This window comes from Trichoderma reesei (assembly GCF_000167675.1).
Source record: "Trichoderma reesei QM6a unplaced genomic scaffold TRIREscaffold_5, whole genome shotgun sequence".
In the NCBI taxonomy this organism is placed as follows: Eukaryota; Fungi; Ascomycota; class Sordariomycetes; order Hypocreales; family Hypocreaceae; genus Trichoderma; species Trichoderma reesei.
In genome coordinates, this window is record NW_006711152.1 from 887,188 (window position 1) to 911,031 (window position 23,844).

The window sequence follows — 23,844 nt, forward strand, 5'->3', positions numbered from 1 at the left end:
ACACTGAGTTGCTCTGGAGGCTTGAACTGAAACGCATCCGGACCTCAAAGGGCTCCTTGGACAGGAAGTTGCTTCCGGGCGGCGGCCCCTGAGGAAAGAAAGAAGAGAGAAGAAGAAAGAGACGGAATAAGAAGCAGCATGGCCGGTATTTATGGTCAACTTCAGCGACGCTCAACCTCTCCCCAGCCAGGCGCTCGCAACCATCGTGACTAGGTACGTCTACATAGAGCACTTGGGCCGCGGACCACGGAGTCTCCCCCGCTTCTGCGCGAAAACGAGGCTGAGGTCGGCAACCGCGTTTGGACGTGCCAACGCAGCGTTATGCAGGACGAGTTGCAGCTCGATGCAGCCTCTGATTGGAGCGATGTGCATGCGACAGTGCAGCGTGACGCCGGCCTCTGGCGGTAGTATCAGGCCTTGGAGTTGGCCTCTGGCAGCTGCATGATCTGAATGGTCCATTTGGACGTGGGATGTCTGCGAGGGGCCACAGCGTGTGGGAGAGGCATTGCCCAAGAGGTTGCATGTGGCTTGGGCTCGGGTGTCATGGTCATGGTGAGTGTCGACCGCGAGGCATCGATGCCATCAACACTATCACGACTCCACGAAGCTATCTTGTACAAATAAGAGACCAAATTCCCCAGAACAAGTCAAACCCTAGGCACAATTCATGATAGCCATTCATCACAGCGTTCAGAATAATTTGGTTAAAAGCACAATCTATAAGCCATGGCGCTGATCAACCCAGCAGAAGCATCGCAGCCCCTAGATCACACCGACGAAGAACCAATCCCTCTCAAAACTCGCAGAATTCACACCTTTTTTGAACCCCTCTTATTACTCGTAGCCCTTGTCGACGCCGTCCGAAACACGGCCGGGCCACGGCCCCCCGAGCCAGAGACTGACGTTCAGGATCCCACACAGCTCTTCTGCGCCTTCGTCAACAAGCTGGGCCACGTGTGCGACAGAGAAAAGGGCGGCAAGACTGTCACTTCATTTATCGTCCTTCGTGACGGAGCCGATCCTCAGCAGGCTCACTATGTCTTTGCCATGAATAAGCAGAGCGATGACCAGCTGCAGAGCACGAGGACGTATGTCAGGACGCTTCTCCGCAAGGTTGGCCAAGCGCCCGAAGGTCAGCAAAACCAGCATGATGCCAGACGTTGGCTGTTGTTCCACATCTTGCGGTTCAATCGGCCCCGGGTCATGATTTACCTGAAGAAGCTTCGGGCCCAGGCTGCATCTTGCCTTGAGAAATGCCAGGCTGATGCGACGGAAGAGAGTATGTAGAGGAAGCCTATGCAACAACGTGCAAGAATATCGACACTGGCTAACCATTAGGGAACAAAAATTGCAGACAATATGATTGCGGAACAGTTGATGGACATTCTTGATATCCCCGAAACTGGTTCAGACCGCAACGACGCAGAATCAGCGTGTATGTTTTTTTTTCTTCTTCTTTTGTCTCACTTCAGCGGAGAAGCAAGCTCTAAGTGAAAAGAGACTGACCTTGTTTGTACCCAAGATATCAACAAGTGCGAAGCAACGATGCAGCTTCTCTTTCGCATAGATCGCTCTCCAGCAGGCAAACTCATAGAGGACCGCGCCCTAGAAGATCGCATGGTCGGATACAACAGCATGGAATGCTGGTCCAAGCTCCTCCACATGATACGGCGCATCCTCGCCTATCAGCAGTCCGTCCAGTTCTTCCTGCGAGCCAAGGAGAAGTGGCCCAGCCTCTTCCAGAACCCAACCGTCGACTTCCTCGCGTCCAGCCGGCCGGTGCCGAAGCCGATCCGGAACAAGAGCCTCTTTGCCGAGAACATCGTCGGCCGCATGACGAGCGACCAAGAGGTGATGAGGGTCTTCAGGCAGTTTACGCAGGATCTTCAGGCCTTTGATTTGGACAAACGTCTCGAGCAAGAGTATAAGAGAGAGACATTCAAGCCGACTGTCCATGCCGAGGTGCTCCTGCTGGACTGGGTCTGGAAGCAGAGCAAGATTGCACCCGTGAGCTTCTTCAACGGCTGCAAGTACATTGGCAGCAGCAAGCCAACGTGTAAGCTGTGCGACTATTACTTCCAAGGTCACAGGTTGAACATTGGGCATCGCATGTCGCATGGGAACCTTTATTCCAGCTGGCGCGTCCCTGACGTGTTTCCATCCCAAGGCGAGGCGGCGTTGCACGACAGACAGGTCATGTTGAACGGACTCCTGGAGAGGGTCCGCAAGGAGGCGTTTGACCTTGTCAGCAAAAAGGCCGTGCCGAGCGTCAAGGTGGATGATTCCCTGACTGCCTCGGCTCGGATGACGCTGTGGGAGGTTCGGTCTCTGCACGGCTCCAATACCGAGGTTGACGTTGATGATATTGCATCGATGCTGGGAGAGGTCGATCTCAGCTAAGGAACTTGGGAAAACCCTTTCTCTTATTAAAAGTGTTTAGGCAATAATTTACGTAGGAAGGTAAACGAAGCAATCTCGGGAGTAGGTCTTTTTTCCCAACGAAACCACCATTGTAGAAACTGCAAAACAGTGCTCAGACTCTCTAGAATCTCTTGCAATCCCTCCTATTCTCCCGCAATAACCATTATGCATCCATGTGCTCGTTTAGCCGCTCCTGAAGCAGCTGTATCTGCCCAGCGAGAACCTCCACGGCCCGCGACGGACCCCATGGCGATCGGCGTGCACGCTCGTGCCAAAGTGGCGGCCTCCGAATTGTTTCGACCAAAACAGACCCATTGTTGTGATTGTGTTGTTGTTTGCGTGTTTTGTCTCGTAATGTGAAGAGTGCGTTTAAAGTAATGTATGCACTGTTGCCGGAGGTCAGATATTGATGTCGTTTGTTTAATCCTCGCTTGCAGGGCGACTTACAGAGACTTGTTGTAGTTGGATCAAAGTGATATGGATAGTCGAGAGTAGGCAGGATATCAGAGACGATAGAAAAGTGTTGTTCTTTGGGGTATCAAGAGATGAAGAACAATGACAGTCGAGTGTCTCGCCTTCCCTCCCAACTGTCTTATACTAGTAGCACCAAATGGAGAGGCAGCTCAAGTTGGTCTGCATGAATCAAGGCAAGCAATGACGTAGCCGCTCTTGGCGTGCAACGTTCTAGTAGCAGACTCTGTGCGCATGTATGTATGTATGTACATGTACTTTGACTTTGACTCCTACATCGCTTAAGGCAAACTCCTTGAATAAATGCTCTTTCTTAAGTACCTCAATCACTCATCCTACCCTGAAAGGCAAAGGTCCATGTTTGCTCAGCCATGGAACAGGGCGATTCACAAGCGAGCATCTGTAGTAGAGACACACAGTCGTGGTCGTGACGAACAATTTGCAAGTTTTACCCCCCCATCCATGACATCATCAGGCCTTCACGTGCGGATGAAGATGCGCTTCAATGTTTTCAAGCGATTCGACGACAAGAGGCAGACCAAGTCGTGATTTACGGTTAAATTTAGAGTAGGACGCGCCATCTCTCCGCCAAGATCCCCAAAAATGGACCATCTGGAAAGCTTAATGTGCCACCTCGGAGATTCTCCTTTGAAGAGGGCCCCAATCATGATGACATTGGTATACATGTAGGTACGAGGGGGTCTTTACCACAGCTCGTACTTGATATTGGCCAGACAAGTACAGCTTCGCCCCCCAATCATTACACCATCCTCACTCCAACCCGCCTCACCAAGACGCAGCAGTCTTGAGCTCTCATAAACCACATCATCACAGCCACAAAACACACCATGAATCCCAAATGCAATGCCACAACATCTCCTCAGCACAACTCGAGCCCCCTCCTCCCAGCAGCCACCAAACTCAGCCCCTCCCCCTTATCCCCCGTCCCCGTCCAGTAAAACAACCCCCCAAGCCCCCTCTGCATCGCAAACCTCGCCTTCATATGCACCGTCCTCGGCACGTCAAACGTCAGATAGCCCTTGTCCCCGTTCGCATCTACATACCACGCCGCCACGGCCGCCTCATCGACCACGGCCTGCCTCACCCACTCATCCGGTATATCGCAGTAGTCCATCTCGCCCGCCTTCTCCGTAGAACATCCCGGCCCTTCCGCGCGAGGAAAGTATCGTGCGTACGCCGGAATCCCAAGCACAATCTTCCGGCTGGGGAAGCCCCGGGAGAGGATGTAGTCGACGCCGTCGGTAGCGCACGCCTGGAGTTCGGGGTGCGTAGACTGAAGGCGAGTCCCCGGGGAGCACAGCTGTGCATGGTTGCCGCATACTTTTGTCCAGGAGCCGGTGAAGTCGTACGCCATGAGATTCAGGTAGTCGATGATTCGGGACACGGCATCTAGATCAATGTGTCTGAGGATGTACTGTCCGACGGGAAGAGCCGTAGTGATGAGATAGTTTGGCTCGGGAAGAGCTCTGCGGCACTCCTTGAGGAGCTTCACATAGTCACGGCCCTGCTCCGCGTTACTCGGGTGCTCCCAGTCGACTGACAATCGTTAGCGAATAGGACTCTTCCACACGAGAGCTTGAATCACATACTGTCAATGCCATCGAGCACATGGCGGTCACAGAATTCGCGGGCTTGCTTCGCAAACGTCTCTCGCGCATGGGAGTTGGCAGCCAGCGCGGGAAACTCTTTGCTAGCAGTTCCTCCTCCGATGGACACAATGGTCTTCAGTCTTGGATGGTTGCGTTTGAGCTTTGCTAGGGCGGCTAGAGCCCCCCTTTCTCCGTCGATGTCCTTTACTACATCGGCGTGCTCATCGATCCACTGCACCAGTGTCAGCTACCTATATCGTGATAGAGTATGCAGGCAGACGGCATCATACCCGAAGTGAGCCATCTTCTTTCACGCTGGTTTGAATAGTCAGTTCTTATACTTCTGAGTGGCAATTCATCTCCCTGGGTTAAACCAGACTCACCCAATAAAGGCGTAAAAGACATGTGTAATGTTGTCTATGTCAAGAGTCGCCGGCGTCTTGCCCTTGTACACCAGCCAACTGGGATAATACACGCCATTCATGTATCTTTGGCCGCCATTGTGAGGGCGAACCATCTCATGCCCACTGTCTTGACTGTGAGGCGGAGGTCTGTTAATGTTGGGTTGCTGCTGATGGTGTTCCTGCTCAGAGTCGGACGACCCTGTTATGCACGAGCATGGACAGAACCAGCTTTGCGAGCGAGGCACCATTTTCGAAAGACTATGGGTCAAGGTTCTATAAACAAGTGAATTCGGAATTTTTAGAATATCAACAAGTTGAAATGTAGAGTTATTGGCATAGCTGCTGATGACAATAAAAATTGTATGATTGTTGCATGATGATGATACTGCCGTTGCTGATGTTGACAAGCCCACACAACCCCGCAGGTGCTCCGCCTCTCTGCTGATAAGTCGTAAGAGTCGGTTACACGTCAGTGGCCTCCTTCTCGTCCCTCGACGTGGCTGAATTAAGCAAGAACAAAGTTGAGGGGTATATCGGATTTTAATTTAATTGTGAATAAAGTTGAGGGGTCGATGTCTTTCTTCTCTTAGACTGTGAATAAAGTGGAGGGGTCAATGTGGTGTTTTTCTATTCATTTGCGATCCAACTCGTACACGGCAGAATCGTGGCTTCAATTGCAGTGGCTCTGTACCTATCTACGTAATGTACGTTTTCGTCAACGGTGAGGGCAAGATCCATCGCGTCACCATGAAAGGGGGATTGCATTAAAAGGAGGCACAGGGAATACCGAAGCACTCATCGTGTCACCATGAATTAGCTAAGATGGAATCGTTGTAGGGACGGGCAAACCGTTCCGAAAGTACTTCAGTTCGCCTTGCTCTCTTTCCTACCTACCTACTCTCCCATAACAATCACGTCGAAAGCACTTTATATAGTCTATCATGTTCACCAAACGATTCACTCCCATGACCGCAGCTCACGACTCTTGACAGCAAAACCAGTTACTCGTCTCGCCACCACACAACACATCCCCATTCTCATCAAGCACTACTGTCCCCCATCGCCTACTGGTATAATTCTCCAAAGGCGACGAGTGCAGCCCGCGTCTTATTAGGTCCATCTCCCCCCTTAGCCAATACGCCATGATGTACCAGCTCCGTCCCGTCAGCGGCGAAAAGTCGTCCTGGTAAATCTCCAGCGCTTCAATCACGCGCCGCTGAATCTCTGCGTCATCCGAGGCCGCCCAAGCAGGGATGAGGCAAAGAGGGATGAAGCTGGCTCCCAGCGGTCTGTATTGCGAGGCGGCGTGAGCCAGCTTGATGGCTTCGTTGGCCATCATGTCCGACTCCACGACCATGTTTCCGTCGTCAGCACCAAAGGCTCGCAGATACCCATTAAACATTAATGCACAACCCAAAAGCAGGCCGTAGGAGACTTGATACTGGATACGGATCTTTGTCGTTGCGTCTGTTTGCGACTCGGATGCAAGAGCATCAGCTACTCCCAGACCACGTTTTAGAAGCGGTATCTCGAGGCGCATCCGTTCATATGCAATGGCTATCTCGTCTTTGTGCTCAAACGGCTCGCGGATCAAATCGGGGATGTGGACAAGGCTCTTCAACTCCAAGCTAATATAGTTCCTGGCCGTACTGGCAATTGGTGCTGCCGGACCATACGCACGTGCCTTGAGTTTCGAGAACCAGCGACTTAGTCGTATCCTGGGGTTGAATATGGCTTCTAGAATCTGTCGTCTCCGGGTAAGGGACTGAGCGAACGCCATGGAAGGCTCTCACACGTCAAACGGGAGCGGGACTCACTACAGGCACATAGAGTGTATCACGTATGTTCTCTTCGAAAGGGTCCCGGGATTTCCTAGACGCCGCTGCATCGAGGAGATGCGCAAGCCCTTCACCATGGCTCATACGCTGATCTGTATCTTTTCCCGTCCATCCCTTGGCAAGTGGAGAGAAGCCATGTCAGCCTACAGCTTCCATCAGGCGGGATACTGGACACATCTTACTTGACAAATCATCAGCACATATACGGCACACAGCGTCTCTGGCTTCTGTGCCAGTTGTGGATCGTTCAAGCTGGTTCTGAGAGCCTGTAGCGCGTTTACGTATTTGAACAGAGAATCCCGAGAAAGAGATGCCTGCTCGTGTCTGCGCATGTGCGGATAGAAGCCCACCATGGCCTCTACCGCGGCATCCAGAGCCTTATTGGTTCCCAGACGCCGTGGGAGATCCTTGAACCACCCACCGTAACATCTGAGGTCATAGCTCGGATCTGTAACATCGAGCAGCGAGACGAAGGCCACGGATCGGGCGGTTTGCTTGTTCGATACGAGGCTCGTTATGGACGATGGGCTCGCGCTGCGGGCTTCAGGGGGAGACGACCTGCCTCGGGACTTCTTGGACAGTCTCTCGGCCTGCAGCTCCGTCTGGTCCTTGAACTTGTATCGCAGCTGGCCACACCCCACACACGCGATGTTGAGGCGCGAGCAGCGGGAGCAGGTGGGCGAGGCCATGTCGCACTGAAGTGTGCTTTAGCGGCACGAATAGCAAAGGAGTAGACGATGATGCGAGTGTATATCCATTCTATTTCCATATGACAATGCGGCAGATCTAGATGGAAGCACTAGAAACGAACCTTTTTCTTCTGCTTTCTGCACGCATCGCATCCGCGATACGACGGCACGCCGGGCATGGCGGCGGCTGATTGGCAGCGCTGCGTATTTCCCAAACGGGCAGTTCGGGGGGGTTCAGACGAAGACGACACAACACTCGTCAACAAGGGAGTAGTAGTATCGCCAATGACTTGATGTATTAGTCTGCGTGAGCTGATAGCTTTGGCAGGCTAAAGCAGGTTTGGGTGGTTGGCTGATAGGTATTGTATGGTCACGAATGGTGGCTGCTTGTCAATGCCTGCTGTGCGTCGACTTCTATTTCTTGCAATGTGACATGGCATGCAGACAAGATTCTCTCCAACAGCCGACAGATTATAAAGCACGAAGCAACCCGCGAAGCAAATCGAGACACCACGCAAGGCTCATGACAAGGCTGAGTCCATCTCTAGGCGGCTTTCGTGATGATGTCAAAGAGGAGGCTTGTGCCAGCGGGGGATTTCCGCTCAGGGAGAACAAAGGCAAGCCGAGAGCCACCGCCCCGCTAGATTAGCTTGAGAAGAGCCGCTGATTGGCCCAGCAAAAAGTCGCCGATCTCAGCCAAATCGGGTGGGGCGCCGCGCTCAACTGATTGAGGCTAGGGTATGTGGCTCATGCACCTCAGGTACGTACTTTGTCACTCATCGCCAGTTGTTCCTCGAAAATGCTTCGAGTTGGGCGCTTCTCCTGGCTCATGGAGAATGACTGCTATATAAGATAGAAGCAGGGCCAATTCTCATGACCTACTCGGTCGTGGTTCTTTTATTGAACCGTCTATGCGGGTATGTGATACCCTGGAGTACTACCTACCTTGGGTACGCGTTGGCGGCCGGCTGGGCTCATCCAGTCTTGATGCAATTCGGAGTCCTCCCTCTATAGAAGCAGTCTGCACTCGACGCGTTTGCCATTCAGTTGACTACTACGAAAGGCAGCTATTATATTTCCTTGTCTTCACGGTCGACGCCAAGCCAGGCCTGGTGTTCGTACAACATCGTGGCAGTTGTGACGCAGCGAGTGGCAACCCAGCATGTGGGCATCCAAGCACAGTCAAGGACAAGCAGACATACATACATACATCATCGAGCAGCAGCTGAAGCGCTTCGCGCACATCACCGAACAGCCTAGAAGCACGCAAGACCGAGATTCATCGCCGCCAAGGAAACGGATGCAACCCTGACGCAGAGCAAGGCGGCAAAGCCTGTCGCCATAGTATTGCCCGTCGTCGGCCGACATTGGCGAGATGATCGAGGCATCAGTGGCGCCTGCACGGCACAGCCCCCCTCCCTCACATAACGTGTAACCATCTCGTCCTCTCGTCAATACATACGGGTGTCGACTTGATTTCTTCTTGATGGAGCCACGTGCATCAACATCGACCAACAGCAGCCGCAGCCTGCCATGGCCCGAGGGGACCCTCCCAAGTCTTTTGCTGCTTCTTCCTTGCTTCCCACGAGCTGAGCCACAATGGAACAAGAGACAACGAGAGACACGATGGAGACCTATCTCATTTCCATCTGAAACATGGTATCACGCGGATAGAGGCCAAACAGGTCGGATTGGGTCTCTGGTAGCGGCTGCAATGTCCCAACACGCTGGCTTACGTGAGTCGACCACCAACAACCAACATCTTAGTCGTCCCGATCGGCAGCAAGGGGCATTTGCGGCACGGCAAGTCACACACTGCCCTCCGGAACTGCGCAGAAAAGCAGGGCAGCTTCATTGGGCATTACATCATGGGGCGGCCTCGCAGGCTTTAGCCCCGAGGGCGGACAAACAAAGGCGGATTGCGCAGCTACAGTAATGCAGTCATTGGCGGCGTCTTGAGGCCTTGGGCGACAAAGGAAGAGTCAAGTCGTCAAGGGAGGCGGATAGAGCAGCCGAGCAACAAGGGGGGGAGGAGAGGACCAAGATGATGAATGGGAAGACAAGTTAATCTGCGTCTCTGACTTGGCACGATCCTCGTTGGACTGGTGACAGCAGCGCTTAAGAAGTGGCTCTGTCCCCCCCTCCCCCCCTTGCAGCAGAGCAATCTTCCGTCTGGCTGCCTCTTGCTTCTGCTAATTTCTCCCTTATATTGCTGTACTCCCTCTACCAGTATCACCAACAATCCTATGACTCCTATCCCCCCAAGACATTGACGAAAGCATATCATCTTGGTTGTCCAGTTTCAGACTGGCCACTACGCCTTCTGCATTTGCAACATTTCGATTATCGACTTTGCCTCCACGAACCAATCCTCGCTTTCCCATCAAATCAACACATCGCCATCATGGGCTGCGGTTCATCCTCCCCCGAAGAGCCTCTGGTTCCCCAGCGCGTCCTCTGGCTGCGGCACTCCGCCCTCAGCAAGTCGGAAATCCTCGTCCACCAAGACGGCCAGCCCCCGGATTCCATCCCCCTCTACTCTGCCCAGCTGCACACCTACACCAAGCCCTCCCTCCGGTTCTTCCAGGGCCCGATTGGGGGCGGCCCCCAAGTCGGCGAGGGCAACTTCCACCAGATGACGTCCAACACCGACCTCAGCCTGCGCGGGCAGTCGTTCAAGCTCAACATGAGCCAGCTCAGCTACGACTTTACGCTCAAGGGGACGCCCATGGGCGAGCTCAAGTGGAAGAAGAACAAGTTCACTGGCGGATCGCTGGAGCTGGTCGATGGCAACGACAGGACGCTGGCCAAGGTCAAGTCCAACGGCATGAACGTGCTGGAGAAGAGGCTGGAGATTTACATTCAGTGCGACGACTTTTTCTCGGACCTCATCATCTTGTCGGCCATTGCTGCGAAACAAGTGACGGATATTACCATCAACCACACGGCAGTTGCTTGATAGTTGTGTGATCAATACTGGGAGGGGGGGAGATGCTGTCGGCGTGTTCTGCCTCTGCCCTGGGGGGGTTTCTTTGTCCTTTGCTTGGTGGTCTGTGTACGATGGAAGCCATGTTCTACGTTTACCTTGCCTTTGGCGATAATATTCTTGTGTAGCCTTCACACACGGAGGGCGTTTTAAAGAGCAAAAACTTCTTTACCATAATCTGTTCCCCCACTCCCAACACTTGGGTACAAGGTAATCATCTATGGAGCCATCAATATAATTTACCTACGGAATGGTAATAGTCGATTCGTTGAAAGAAGCCAACTCTCAATCTTGCGAGCGCATTCCGAGCTTGGACCATTTCCACAGAAGCCACCGTGGCCTTGGAAGTAGTAGCATACCAAATACTTGATGTCTTTTAGGGATGAGAATCGGCGGCCTCTTGACTCATTCCCAGCTGTGCAGATATTAGTAAGACAATGCGATGTAGTCCACGATGTTACCTTGGTGTATTCAGGCTACAGTCTGGCGTTTGGATCTTATTACTGTATGCAGTGAACTCGAGAGAGTTTAGGTTTAAAACTGGTCAAGTTATGTCATAACCAAAGGCTACGAAAGATGTCGGGCGAGATCTGTCACTCGCTCTTATGATTGCGAATTCGCCAAAAGGTAGGTAGGGATGCTATTTAGGCACAAACTTCCTTTTACCTAACGAAACATGGATGTTGATGGTTCTTAAATTTGCCTTAAGTAAATTCTTCGAATGGGACACGAGAGTCTGATGGAGCTGAGGAAGGATTTGATCCTAGGAGAAGACGGAACGGCAACATTGCCGAGCTGAAGTGATACTTCTGTGTAAACCATACAGTATAGCGATCCTGATGATTCCCCTCACACAGAAATTCTGCTAGAACCAAGCATACAAGTTTTTGTGAAAGATACGGCTTGTCAGTTGGAAGGGTAACTTTTCTGATAGCCTGTTGAACGACCTCTTGAATGACCGACCTTGTTGAAGGCAGTCAGTTGCACGGGGGTGGACTTCTGAGAGATAACAACACCCAATCCGCCATCTTGTGTATGTAATAGACAAGATATCTCCACCTAAAGGTACTAAACTTTCGTAGAAGCTCGGGTTCAAAGGTAGGGTTGCGTTATTGGCCCAGTTGTATAGAGGCGCCAGTTTGCCGTAGCAAGACCACTATTCTATAAAACAGATCATGTCAATGAAGGTGGAGGAGCATGTAACACCACTCGAGAATTTTGAGGAGAGAGATAGGACCTCCAACCCAGATGGAGCACTACATTTTGTCGCACAAATGCAAGCAGTTCTCTAGACTCTGGTAGACAAGGTATTGTTAGTTGTGATCACCCACAGCGTGAAGCATGGGGTGAAATCCAGGCAGACAGCACGTCCCCCATGGCATCCCAGCCCTTTTCAACAACGGCCCAAGGTCGTAATCGGTAGCTACATCACTCAAGGCCCAAAGAATCATGATCCCACAGCCCTACTACCAGTCCCGCAAGCCTTATTCACAGTATTCTTGACTCCTCCCGTGATGTTTTAAACGTTCTGCCTTTTTGACATGGCATACACGTACGATTTCTTCAAATTCACAGCATTTTTAACCCCCCTCGAAGCCTTCTAACGGAAATAAGGGAAAAAAAAATCTTGGATTCTATCGGACAGGCGCCAGTTGACATCTCCCAGCACTCTTGACTTCGTGCAAAGCCCTCAGATCAGCCACTTGCTCAATCAGCTGCTGGCATATGATGGATTCGTCACACCGAAGGAATAGGAAGGAACGGGTTTTGCCAGGCAGCGATTCTAGCGATAGTTCTAGGTGTAGTTTCTTCCTCCCTCGTCTTGATTCTCCCCAAAAGATGTATCCAAATCGCTCTCACATCCACGCCTTGACCTTTGGCAGAGTTCGTATTACCGCCTGTGAGAGACAAACACAAGCATACATGCTACAGTACTTGAACAAGTTCAAGCGCCATCCAGCAGAGAGACATTCAAAGTCTCGAACCTCCACGGGATGCTTTTTCGTTGGGATCCATCTCTACAGTTAAGCATACAACCGAGAAACAAAGAGACGAAAGACACCGAATTAAAGTCTAATATTCCCAGAGCAAGCCCAGAGCACCGAATCACAGACTACATCACACGCCTCGCACTCAATTCGCATACATTTCGGCATCAATAAGATCGATATGTCACACTCGTAGCAAAGCAGATTCCAACAAAGGCGGACAAGTGCAGGCATTTGCTCGTTCGATGCTTCATAGGGAAAAATAAAATAAAGTGCGCATGGAGGGGACATGTGCAACAGTGACAACTCTTCACATACCTACCCAGGTGGCTGAAACTTTTCATCCCCAAATGCTTCCTACTATTTTGGCCCCCAGCCCTCGGAGGCGGAATATTGATTGATGTTTCGATGTTAGGTAGGGTAAGGTAGGCAGGGTATCCCGAGATATGCTGTGCTACGTATGATTACTCTGCACCCATCTCCCAAGCCGACGCCAAGAGAAGAGAAATGGAAAAAAGCATTCGGTATGCAGAATGCTGACGAAACCTCATCGTGTAACTCGAGGTGATCCATTATCAAGCACCATGCACAGATAAAGGCAACCACTACTCCTCCTACCAGTTTTGTACTTTTTGGACCCCAGACATTGAGTTCTCATTGAGAGAAAGCCAGCCAATCGGTGTGGGTTTCAAGACTAGCGGAAAGATGAGCGCGTTGTGTATTTGAGACAGCCACTCAGCCTCACGTACGAGATAGATGAAAGAGGGGGCGAAAAAAAGAACAAGAAGAGAGGACTTTCAGCCTCGGCATCTTCAGAACAAAGCTTCATGGCGTAGACCCGTCGTAACGAAGAGGAACAAGACTCTCGTCGCCGAGGGCTCAAAAGATGGTAAAAAGAAGAATTGCAAGGGTTCATATAGAGCAAGTTATCTCCCTAGGATCTGTTTTTTTGCGCGCAATGTCCCAGCCGTGCGCATTCCTCCGAAAAGAACACAGTCCTCCAGATAGGAACTCTCCCGCCGCCACCCTCCCTTCCCTAGCATTTCCCTTTGCGCGCCCTGACCGTGGCAACAATCTTAATGAAAACAACAAGAGAGAAGAAAACAGATCCGTCAAACGAAGAAGGGTGAAGAGTGAAAGAACCAGGCATCAGCATATCGAGGAGATATACAGCAGTGGGAGAAAACGAAGTAAAGAGAAAATAGTCAACCGGAACGCCATCGTTCACCACCTTTGGTGTGTACCACCCGTAAAACCCCCAAATTTCCATCAATAACCATCCTTGTGTGATTGTATCAGCCCGCATCCAGGGGCCTAGACTTTGTCCCCGATTGTCACCGCCGTCGTGGGCTAGGTCATCAGACAAAACCGAGCCCGGCCGTGAAGACGCGATGATAATACCCATAGTCGTGTGTGCGGCCATTTCCGCCATTTTAGTCCTTTTTTTGTGATCTTTCTTCTTTTTTTTTTTGTTCTTTTCTTGATGCGCAGGATGGAACCGAGTAACAGTAAACCCTTTGGAAAATGGAGAGACTAGGTCGTAGTGCGACGGCGGGGTTGCAGCTCCCACGCCTCACCCGTCTCTTCCTTCGAAGAGGAGAGGCCATGTAGTTTCGTGATGCTGCCGCGGTCGCCCCTCGTCTCTTGCCTACATGACCGAAGAGGCCAGCAGGCGCGATTCAACATCATCCATGCCCATGCCGTCCATGCGAGGACCTTCCATGCCCTGGAGCCGCTGTTCTATTGCTTGGAATCGAGGCTCGTACCCGCCGGCGCGCGCCTCGATGTTCTCCATGCGCTTCTCAATGTTGTCGAGGCGCTGCTCGATGCGCATCAGGCCTTGGGCCATGTCGTGGCTCAGGCGGTCCAGCTTGTTGGTGAAGGAACGGATCGATGTCGCCAAGGGAGCATTCTCCTGGCCGGGGGTGCCGGAGGGGACGCGCGGCTCGTGGTTGTGCCTGGGCTCTTGCAGGGCGAAGCGCCACTGGTTGCCCAGCTGCACCTCGCAGACGGCCTTTGCACGGAAAGGACAGTCAATCTTGCGCGTCGAGGGGTTGCGCTTCTTGGCGGTGCTGTTGTACTTGACGCCGCCGCGATCGCAGACGAGGTCGTAGCGGGTGGGCTTGCCGTCGCGGTAGTTGGAGGCGCGGAGCTTGACGATGCCGTAGCCCTGGTCCTTCGCGACGCGCTGGACCGACGCCATCAGGTCGTCAAACGTCCGGAAGATGCCCTCTGGCGGAGGCAGCAGCGCCGGCGGGGGGGTATTCGGCATCGCGATGAGTTGAGCCACGGTGGCGAACGCGAAAGGCGCGGACCTGTTGGACGAGTGGGAAAAAAGGGTGCTTTGGTGACGAGACGTCGGAGGGGCAGAGGGACGATTGAGCGTCTGGTCCTCTGGGCGGTGGCAATGGAAGCTGCGGAAGGGATCGCGGAGGACGAGGGACCGGTGATGATGGTCTCTGGCTAGATAGAGCAACGAGATGCCTGTAAGTGAAGTCGCGTTGGTGTGCGTGGGGCGCTTGTTCTGCTCTAAGGCAAGGCAGAGAATGTTCTGTGGATGGATAGTGTAAAGGTACAGGAATTGCGAAAGAGAGGCCGGCCTGTGAGGATTTTTCCAATCCGCACTGTTGCCAGGTTTCAAGGTTTGGTGTTGATCCGGTCCGAGCGATGCGGGCCAGTCAGAGGCCGCGGAGCAAAGCTTGCCTGCGCGAGGTACCCAGTACCTGCCCGGACGGCGGCACCTGCAGTGCAAGGGCGAGCCTGCAAGCACAGCAAGGGCACAGCAAGCACCGCAAGGGCGGGCACACAGCAGTCAGTAGTAGTACCTGCCTGAGACGACCGGGGGGGGGCTTCGCCGGGTAAAGGTAGCTTCTACCTGAAGCGAGTGAGGGATAGACTCGGCTGCTGGAGCCAAGCTCTAGCGCTGCTGCTAACTGAGATGCGGACGCCTTCACGTTGGTCGTGCTGAGGGAGAATGTCACTGGCATGTCGCTGTGTTCGGAGCAGCAGCGCCCTTTTTTCCCTCTTCTTTTTCTTCCTTTTTTTCCAGGCACTTCTTCCAGCCCCTTCCCTTTGCAGCATCCGGGCATTTTCCTGTTTTCTCTCGACAGGGTTTGGCTGCGGCCATTACGTACTGTATAGGGACCCGTCAGCCGGCTGTCTGATGTAGGTACCCATTACTGGCACCGCTGATGCTAAAGCTAGAGGACCTACCTACCTCTACCTTCGTAATACCTACACACGAAAGGGAGACACAAAATCGTTCCTTTTTTGTTTCCAGAAATAAGCCATTACAGGGGTCCTTTAATAATCATGTATATAATAATAATAATACGTCCGCATGAGTTCAGGAATGGAATCGTATCCTCGTCACGCCATATTGCAAGGTAGAGATACCTCCCTACTTCACTCGTCCCTTTGACATCACATCAACCTCTGGTTGCTTTTTCTGGAGCTGCGCGCATATCCAAAGTGGGTAACGAAGCAACCTGCATTTCTAGCACTGCGGCCAACTCTATTTCACACCTACAGGAGAGGAGATGAGCCCCTGGATTGCGCGTCTCGTTCAGGAGGAAACAACTGGAGATTAAGCCAATCGAAGGCCTCTCCCTGAAATTCCCGGGCAGATGCTGAGCAGCACATCCGACCTGTCTCTCACTGCGTTTCCCCCGTCTCGAGGTCTCGACTGCTTCTCTCACGGCCCGGCACCCACTGTCTTGTCTTAGCAACATTCTAGCACATCTGATGCTCCAAATCCGCTGCACTGGCCAGTTCCAACCCCGTTTCCGCTGCCAAAACAACCAGGGGTCCGGCCATATCTCCGAAAGCTTGGCACTTGAAGCTGGCCGGAAGCAGGTCCAGCGCACGTGATGGGCAACACATGCTTAGACGGGCCAGAGTTCCAAGATGCAGCCCGACGGCCCTCACATGTCTGGCCCGTCTCGCGGCATGCAAGGAGAATCGCCGCCATGGCCAATGATGTGTGCATCCTGCGATTCCAGTGAGGTAATGTGTGCTGGGAAGCGTCAGGCTGCCGCGGGTGCAGCTGCTGTGCTCGTACCCGAGTTCTCCGTGCGAAATACGAAAAGCCTTCTATAGCACTTGCACTGTCATCTGTCTCGGGACTTCGTATCGCTCTAGCGCTGAGAGCGCTCAGTACCAGTACAGCCGGCGGCAGTACGCTTTGGCGCCAACAGCAGCTTTCTGACGTACTGGGTACCTCGGCCCCGGCGCCCGATAAGCCGTACAGGACACGGAACATGCCTCTGCGTCTTTGATGTTTCTGAGCCTCAAACCCTGTCCTTCCGCGCCCCACGTCGCGCGCGATAGCCATCCATCCCCAACTTCTGGAATCGTTTCTTCTTACTCGCTCAGCTCTGCTGCAACCTGCGCGTGGGGTGCGATTTTGTCGACATTTTGGACGCTTTTTGCCAGCTTCGAGACACGGCCTGATCCTCGCTCGCTCTCTTCAATTTCGGTTACGCGCGCCCCTCTTGCAAGCGATGGACAACAGCAACGCCGCGACGACGCCCGACGAGGCGGAGAAGCAGCAGGTGCTCGACGAGCTCAAAGCCATTGATGTGGCGATGCAGCGGCTCAAGCTGCTGCATATCAAGGCACGCCGATACCAAGTCACACTGCGCATTGCGTCCGTCTAAGCGAGACTAACCGGGGACGCCCCTCAAATGCAGGAGCGCAAGCTAAAGGGCCTCATCCCTACGATGCTGGAACCTCTGGTGCAGAAACACCGATCGCGTAAGGAGACATCCCTCGTCGCCTTCACATGGTGTCGCCTCGCCGTGGCTAACACTTGCTCTAGCAGAGGCCATGTATGCCGCCTTCATGAAGTCGGTAGCCGACGCGCAGGCAAAGATATCCGATTTCAGAGACCTCATGACGGACGAGACGAGCACCGAAGCCTTTGCGCGCGCCGCCAAGAGCAGGGAGGAGAGGCCCGATGGCATCGCGCCGTGGAGGTACGACAACTACCCGGAATGGTTCAATGCCGATAAGCACTGGACCAAGTAAACGCCAACTGGGTGCGATTCTGTATACGATCTTGTTCTGTTGTTTTCTTCTTCCTTTATTCTCCATTTATGATGGATAAATTGGCGAAATGGTTCCAATGGAGTAATGGCGCTGGGCTAGGAGTACTGCGTTCCTCGATTGGCGCTGCATACCCGGATACTGTACCTTGGTGGGCAATTGGGAGTTCATGGTTGATTTGGGACTCGGGATTCTACGAATTGGTTATCTAATGACAGAGGTGCGCTTGGTTACGGCCAGTGTTGCCGTGAGCTTCAAGAAGTGCTGAGGTTGTGTGGTATTATGAGCTACGGCATGACTTCTACCTACCATCACTTGGAGAGGAAGCCGAAGACAGAACAGTCCATGTCCACGCACACTACTACGGGCCTTGTTACTGCGACTCCGGACTAGGCAACGCAACTTTTGAGAATTTGGTAGTGCTACGCCTGAAAGTGGTAGGTCGTGACGAAAACATCAAGAAAAGTAGGGACTCTGTATCTGTATTGACGGGAGCATTACGATATCAGATTCGTACAAGCAAACTCTTGATCGCATCGTCCAGCAGGATGGGGGAAATACATAGCAGATACTCGATTTGATCTTGACGAGCGTGACAGTTGACGTCGTGGCAGTTAAGAAATACAAAGAGTAAGTACTGCTTCATTCATCTTCCGATTCTCTACTATGTGCAACCCATGTGTTGCGCAGCTTCACGATAACTTGAAGCAGCTCAGTTTCCCAAGCTGTCACTTTCTGACTTAGCGCCAATCGCAACTTGCTTACGGCAGCAATCGCAAAGGCCATCACCAAAAGCGAAGCCCGTCATCACGTGCGCTTAATGTGGGCCAAGCACGGCACGCCACTCGCACTCTGATTCGCCGGCTTAGCGGGCACAATCTGTTGTTCCGCCCACACAAAATTTCCCCAAATCTCGAAATTCCTCTTCTTTTGGTGAGATACTCAGAACAACCACAGAGCATCACCAGCAACAATGGCGTCCCACCGAGTCACCTACCGCCGCCGCAACGGGTGAGTTATTCTTGCCGTCGACGTTGGAAGATACGAATCAAGATTCTCGTCGACTTCGCGATGTGCCCTTTCCCCGGCGGTGGGCTGTTCTTGCGACAATAGTACTGACGAGGCGCAATTTTCTACAGCTACAACACTCGCTCCAACAAGACCCGAGTCATCAAGACTCCCGGCGGCGACCTCCGAGTTCTTCACATCAAGAAGCGCGGCACTGCCCCCAAGTGCGGTGACTGCGGCGCCAAGCTCCCTGGTGTAAGTAGGGCCCTTCAACGAAATCTTTGTGCAATCCGGAGGACGGGCGATGGAGGGAGGCAAGAGAGACACGAACGACGAAGCGACGATGGAGTTGGGAATCGGCTGGGATCAGAATATAGTCGACTTGGGAGGACGCTGCCGTCTGAAATTATCTGCAAAAGCCATGCAAAAGCCACGAGACGCCGTCTACGCCTTCTCGACAACCTCTTCTCTCGCCCTTCCTATACGACGTGGCCAACATTTCAGACAGCTACAGGATATTAGGAACTGACAAACATCGACGTCTAGGTCCCCGCTCTCCGCCCCCGCGAGTACTCCCAGATCTCCAAGCCCAAGAAGACCGTCCAGCGCGCCTACGGTGGTTCCCGATGCGGTGGCTGCGTCCGTGACCGGATTGTCCGCGCCTTCCTGATCGAGGAGCAGAAGATTGTCAAGAAGGTTATGAAGGAGCAGGAGGCGAGCCAGAAGAAGAAATAAACAAACATTTTTTTCCCACCACTAGACAAAAAAATATTTCGACTGATGGACTTGGCTTTCTGTGCGGGATGGCAAGGAACTCTTGGGGGTTTGGTTCATTGCTTTGGTGTTCATTAGGGCAAAAACGGACTGCATGATACATTATGGCCGAGCCGACCCATGGCCGGTCTGCTGCTGTCTTTAGGACTGCTTCCTCTTGGTGATCTAATGGAACGAACATCAAGTTGGTACAGAATTGCCCCCTTGTTGCAGATGTGAAGTCGGTGCGAGTTGGCGGGCAGAGGTGGTCGATTGTGTACAGCCAAAATAGCAAGTCCTCCTTGAAGAGGACAAATTCATCAAAGACATGAATCTGAATCTTCTAGAGTGAACGACACAACGATAATCGTTCAATATTGGCGTAACCCGTAGATGTATCCTGCAGTTAGGACATCAATTCTCAAACGAATTTCTTGCTGTAAGCCACCATGACGTTTGCACATGCAAGATATCACAATCCGCCCCGCGACAAGCAAAAACTTCCAAACTTGACACCACATTTTCCACAAGCCAACCTCGCCATACGACAAGTGCCAACGACGCCTTGAGCATAATACAACTCCAAACCCTCACATCAGACTCACAATGCGCGGCTCAACACGACTATCAACCGGTCTCCGCGCCGCCCGCGCAAGCATGCGCAATCCCTCAACATGCCTCTGCCCACGCACACCAGCCTCAGCAGCACCAACCATCACGTTCCAGCGCAGTCTCGTCTCCAAGCCCTTCCATACGACGGCCAGCAGCCTGTCCGATCGCCGCCGCCAAGGCGACATGCCAACCGACAATTCGCACCGCACGAGCTTCAGCGAGCTGGACGTGCTGGGCAGCGTGCCGGTGCCGTCGACGTCGGTGGACGTGTGCATGCACGACGGCTTCAGGCTCAACAGCGGCATCACAATACAGGGGGGGGACGGGGCGCTGCTGGTGCACGGAGAGGCGTTTGCGTGGCGGCCGTGGGAGGCGAGCGGGAGCAAGAGGCTCGTCAACGACAAGGGGCAGTTTGAGCTGCCGGAGGAGGCGTTTGGGCTGTTTGACGTGTTGTGGCCACGACCTGGTACGTTTCCCTTTTCTATGAGTTCATGGCAGGATTTTCTCCTCGTCCTTTTCTCTTCTATCCCTGATAGGACGGTGTGGGGATGTACAGTCTATTCAGGGCATTGATGAGGCTGACGATTTGTGTTTTACGGTTACAGATTTGCTGATTATTGGCGTGGGCAAGCACAACCTGCCGCTGAGCCCGCGGACGAGAGAGCACGTTTCACGGCTGGGGATGAGGGTCGAGATGCTGGACACGAGGAACGCGGCTGCGCAGTTCAATCTGCTGGCGACGGAGCGAGGAGTGTCAGAGGTAGCGGCGGCGTTGATACCCATTGGCTGGGAGGAAGGGCTGGGCGTTGTTTCATGATGTTGTACGGGGATTTGGTGATGGTTGTACGATAGAGATAAGGGCCGGGTGAGGGTGGCACATCTACCTAGACGTTGGGCACCTTTGATCATACAGGTGTGTTGTAGTGTTGCTGTGAAAGGGGGCCCTGTGGTGGCTTGAGTGAGTTTGGGCTCAGTCACAGCCAGTGTACGATATTCATGGAGTAATAGATATTTGCACGCACTGAAAGTCATCAAAAGATGCTTCTACTGCTGCTGTCTGTCATTGCATCCAAGGTATGTTCTGGTTGCTCTGCTTGAAGCTGCTCGGGCGTGGCACAAGGCTAAGCAAGCAAACGGTGATACGCAATCGACACTCCTTGGAAGACTGCCATTGGGCCATTCAAACGCTGAGTACTTACATCCTCTATCTCCTAGATTGACACTGAATCCTACAATTTGGATTACCTTTGTAATAGCTGGTCCAATTGCAGACATTTTTCGTTGCCTATCCCATTAGAACCGTAGCTCTAGGGTAAGCCCACGATGCAACTCGGCATATTGTAGATTGCGCTTTAGCAGGGGCCTCTCTCGCGCAATGACGAGCTCTCTCCAGGGCTCGTGTCAATTGGTTGGTCACCAATGAATCGCTCATTCGTTGACCTTATTTATCCTTGATTTTCCACTTCCGTAACCAATTGAGACTGTGTCTCTTCCATCTACTCATGCAATGCAGTGAGTCTGTCCGGCTTTGTCGCCAATCAATTGCCAGGCGACGCATGTCAATCTTTTCCTTGACGCAGCCTTGTTTTCTTGTTTCTGACTCACCCGACGAACACCGGCCTTGAGAGGGACCAAACCCAACCGCTATTTTTTTGCTTTGCTTTTTTTTTTTCCTTTCCCTCCTAGGTGCTTAATCTTATCTACACGTCATTTTCCCTCTGGCTGTCGACTCTCTTCCTTGTTCTCTTCCTTTTGGAATCCGCCGTAATACCCCATTGAGGCTCTTGGGATTGGGTCTTGCAAGGTCCAGTTTGCTGTTCGAGCGGAAGCGTGTGTTTCGAGCGATCCATTCCAGGGAGCGATTTGCTTGCCGTTCCAGGCGGACCCTTGCTGCTGAAACGTCGTGGAAGACACTGGACGGGTTCTGTTGTTTGCTTCAGCGGCTGCGTATCGCGATATAGAGCGCCAAGCGCCGTTGCTGCATTGCGATTGTTTTTGAACCCATTGGCCTCGGGATCCTCATCACCAGACACGACAGCTTCTAGCTCCATCAAGGCGTCGGCTACCGTGATTTGCTCGAGGTTCGAAATAACACCAACTGACATCGCCACCGCAAGCCGAGAAGCCAAGTCAACTACTGGCCACGCCCAATGGCAAAGGCATCGCCAGACTCTCCGCCGCCGGAGCAGTCGCTCTCCACGGATCCTCACGAAACAGATCCCGCGCTCCTCCAGCAGCACTCGCACTTCAAGACGTATAGGACGAGCCGGTTCGAGTATCCCGAGATCCGCGTCTTCTTCCGCCAGCATGTCAAGGCCGACCAGCTGCCCAAGAAGCCGGCGCCGCTGCCCCTGCTGGTGTGCATCCCGGGCCTGGGCGGCTCTGTCGCGCAGTTCTACCCGCTGCTGAGGAGCTTGATTGATCTGGCGCCGTGTCTGGCAATTGACTGGCCCGGAGGCGGGAGGTCCAAGTTTGCGCCCAGGCAGTGGGAGGCGTATACTTCCGAGGCGCTGATGGAGCTGCTGGAGGTCATCATCGAGGACTATCGCGACAAGGAGCACGACCAGGGCGTCGTCTTGATTGGACATAGCATGGGAACCGCGCTGTCGGCTGGCTTGGCGGACAAGAAGCTTCCGCATAGGACGTCTCTCGCAGAGCACGTTGTCGGCTTAGTGGCGATTTGTCCGGTATCTGGACCGATGGAGGAAGCAAAAGCGAAGCTTGTCAGGAAGCTCTTTTGGATCCCCGGCTGGGTCTTTGCCCTGTGGCGAGCGTGGGACAGCCGAGGAGGACTCAACAGCACCAGCGTCTCGAGGTTTGTGGGAGAGGGCGCGCCCACTGAGCTGAGGCTCATGCAGTATCGATATAACAAGCAGAGTCGCACGCCGGTCTGGAGGCGAATGGCATACGGCGCCTTGCCGACTGGGTATCGGGATGGGAAGCCGGTTGGTGGCATTCCGGGGCTGGATTCGTGGGCGAGCTTGGATATTCCCGTCTATCTCATTGGAGGCGAAAAGGATAATGTGACGCCGCCGAAGGAGGTGGACAAGATCGTTGCGGCCTTTCACGCGGCAGACAAGGCTGCAGCAGCGTCGACTGGAACCGAACAAGCGCAGGACGAACCGGAATCCGTCAACGGCTCGACACAGCTCGAAGCCGATACGAACGGCAACGGCCTGAAGGCGGATCTTGCCGAAGACGGCGACAGCGATGCAAACGGCCCCTCAACGCCGGTCGAGGACTCCCCAGAGCTACCGCCCCAACCGCAGCACCCTGCGCGAGCCATTCGATCCATCATCCTCACCGGCTCGGCGAACCACACCCTCCTGTACTCCCCGCGCACCGTCCGAGCCCTCGCCGGCCTTGTATCAGACTTCCTCGCCGAGCACATCACGCAGCGCCTCTCCCTCGCGTGGCAGCTGCAGCACCTCTCGCGCGAGGGCAAGTGGGACGTCAAGAACCTCATCAAGTGGCAGTCGGTCAAGCCCGTCTCGGAGCCCATCGGCCCCGCCGGCAAGCCCGTGTTCCGCGTCATCAAGACGCTCCGCGAGGCCGACGACGTGCACTGCCCGGCCGCCTTCGCCGACGCCTGGGGCCACGTCATCAAGGACGTCGTCGACATCTCCAAGGACCAGCCCGTGTACGACCCGCGCGGGCTCGAGCGCCGCGGCATCCACTACCACAAGTTTCCGACCGTGTCCAAGGTCCCGCCCGACGGCGAGACGGTCGACCAGTTCATCCGCCTCATCGACTCCCTCCGCGAGACCCAGCGCGAGAGGGCCGTGGCCGAGGCCTGGCCGGACCCCGAGCAGTGCGTCGTCGGCGTGCATTGCCACTACGGGTATAACCGGTCGGGGTACTTTGTCGTGTGCTACCTCGTCGAGAGGTGCGGCTTTGCGCTGCCGGACGCGATCGAGGCGTTCAAGACGGCGAGGCCGAATGGGATTCGGCATTCGCACTTTTTGGATAAGTTGTATATGCGATATAATCTCGAGCAGGGGGCCTGTTGAGCGCAGCT

General features: G+C 53.6%; 9 protein-coding genes across 9 annotated transcripts; 6 read left to right on the forward strand and 3 right to left on the reverse strand.

Annotated features, from left to right (window-relative positions):
• Nucleotides 1-726: 726 nt before the first annotated feature.
• Nucleotides 727-2,400, forward strand: TRIREDRAFT_58475 (uncharacterized protein; the record flags this gene model as incomplete). Its single annotated transcript, XM_006963642.1, has 3 exons — nucleotides 727-1,279; nucleotides 1,355-1,405; nucleotides 1,499-2,400. 3 exons carry the CDS (start codon nucleotides 727-729, stop codon nucleotides 2,398-2,400), a joined length of 1,506 nt encoding a protein of 501 aa, XP_006963704.1.
• Nucleotides 2,401-3,772: 1,372 nt separating this feature from the next.
• Nucleotides 3,773-5,019, reverse strand: chi18-2 (glycoside hydrolase family 18, chitinase; the record flags this gene model as incomplete). Its single annotated transcript, XM_006963827.1, has 4 exons — nucleotides 3,773-4,449; nucleotides 4,503-4,734; nucleotides 4,793-4,817; nucleotides 4,886-5,019. 4 exons carry the CDS (start codon nucleotides 5,017-5,019, stop codon nucleotides 3,773-3,775), a joined length of 1,068 nt encoding a protein of 355 aa, XP_006963889.1.
• An 863-nt stretch (nucleotides 5,020-5,882) lies between these two features.
• Nucleotides 5,883-7,612, reverse strand: TRIREDRAFT_58389 (uncharacterized protein; the record flags this gene model as incomplete). The annotated part of the gene is made up of 4 exons (XM_006963828.1): nucleotides 5,883-6,650; nucleotides 6,724-6,858; nucleotides 6,927-7,439; nucleotides 7,556-7,612. 4 exons carry the CDS (start codon nucleotides 7,610-7,612, stop codon nucleotides 5,883-5,885), a joined length of 1,473 nt encoding a protein of 490 aa, XP_006963890.1.
• A 2,213-nt stretch (nucleotides 7,613-9,825) lies between these two features.
• TRIREDRAFT_73048 (uncharacterized protein) lies at nucleotides 9,826-10,424 on the forward strand. Its single transcript, XM_006963643.1, has one exon. The coding sequence runs from the start codon at nucleotides 9,838-9,840 to the stop codon at nucleotides 10,390-10,392; it is 555 nt and encodes a 184-aa protein (XP_006963705.1). The 5' UTR covers nucleotides 9,826-9,837; the 3' UTR covers nucleotides 10,393-10,424.
• Nucleotides 10,425-13,809: 3,385 nt separating this feature from the next.
• On the reverse strand, nucleotides 13,810-14,898 carry TRIREDRAFT_21900 (uncharacterized protein). The gene has a single exon (XM_006963480.1). It carries the CDS (start codon nucleotides 14,677-14,679, stop codon nucleotides 14,056-14,058), a length of 624 nt encoding a protein of 207 aa, XP_006963542.1. The 5' UTR covers nucleotides 14,680-14,898; the 3' UTR covers nucleotides 13,810-14,055.
• Nucleotides 14,899-16,909: 2,011 nt separating this feature from the next.
• Nucleotides 16,910-17,435, forward strand: TRIREDRAFT_59112 (uncharacterized protein; the record flags this gene model as incomplete). The annotated part of the gene is made up of 3 exons (XM_006963644.1): nucleotides 16,910-17,038; nucleotides 17,114-17,162; nucleotides 17,227-17,435. The coding sequence occupies 3 exons, from the start codon at nucleotides 16,910-16,912 to the stop codon at nucleotides 17,433-17,435; spliced, it is 387 nt and encodes a 128-aa protein (XP_006963706.1).
• Nucleotides 17,436-18,406: 971 nt separating this feature from the next.
• On the forward strand, nucleotides 18,407-19,483 carry rpl34 (ribosomal protein L34). Its single transcript, XM_006963645.1, has 3 exons — nucleotides 18,407-18,464; nucleotides 18,593-18,716; nucleotides 19,008-19,483. The coding sequence occupies exons 1-3, from the start codon at nucleotides 18,427-18,429 to the stop codon at nucleotides 19,194-19,196; spliced, it is 351 nt and encodes a 116-aa protein (XP_006963707.1). The 5' UTR covers nucleotides 18,407-18,426; the 3' UTR covers nucleotides 19,197-19,483.
• Nucleotides 19,484-19,994: 511 nt separating this feature from the next.
• On the forward strand, nucleotides 19,995-20,631 carry TRIREDRAFT_42455 (uncharacterized protein; the record flags this gene model as incomplete). Its single annotated transcript, XM_006963507.1, has 2 exons — nucleotides 19,995-20,296; nucleotides 20,475-20,631. Coding segments are annotated over 2 exons (459 nt in total), but the record flags the coding sequence as incomplete, so codon positions are not given.
• Nucleotides 20,632-21,976: 1,345 nt separating this feature from the next.
• On the forward strand, nucleotides 21,977-23,836 carry TRIREDRAFT_58361 (uncharacterized protein; the record flags this gene model as incomplete). Its single annotated transcript, XM_006963646.1, has 1 exon — nucleotides 21,977-23,836. The coding sequence occupies one exon, from the start codon at nucleotides 21,977-21,979 to the stop codon at nucleotides 23,834-23,836; it is 1,860 nt and encodes a 619-aa protein (XP_006963708.1).
• Nucleotides 23,837-23,844: the final 8 nt, after the last annotated feature.

Bases quoted from the DNA above. Each gene is read 5' to 3' on its own strand.
- TRIREDRAFT_73048 (XM_006963643.1), top strand. From the start codon at position 9,838: ATGGGCTGCGGTTCATCCTCCCCCGAAGAGCCTCTGGTTCCCCAGCGC.
- TRIREDRAFT_21900 (XM_006963480.1), bottom strand. From the start codon at position 14,679: ATGCCGAATACCCCCCCGCCGGCGCTGCTGCCTCCGCCAGAGGGCATC.
- rpl34 (XM_006963645.1), top strand. From the start codon at position 18,427: ATGGCGTCCCACCGAGTCACCTACCGCCGCCGCAACGG. The intron at 18,465-18,592 runs GTGAGTTATTCT...AATTTTCTACAG, and splicing joins ACCTACCGCCGCCGCAACGG to CTACAACACTCGCTCCAACA. The intron at 18,717-19,007 runs GTAAGTAGGGCC...ATCGACGTCTAG, and splicing joins GCGGCGCCAAGCTCCCTGGT to GTCCCCGCTCTCCGCCCCCG.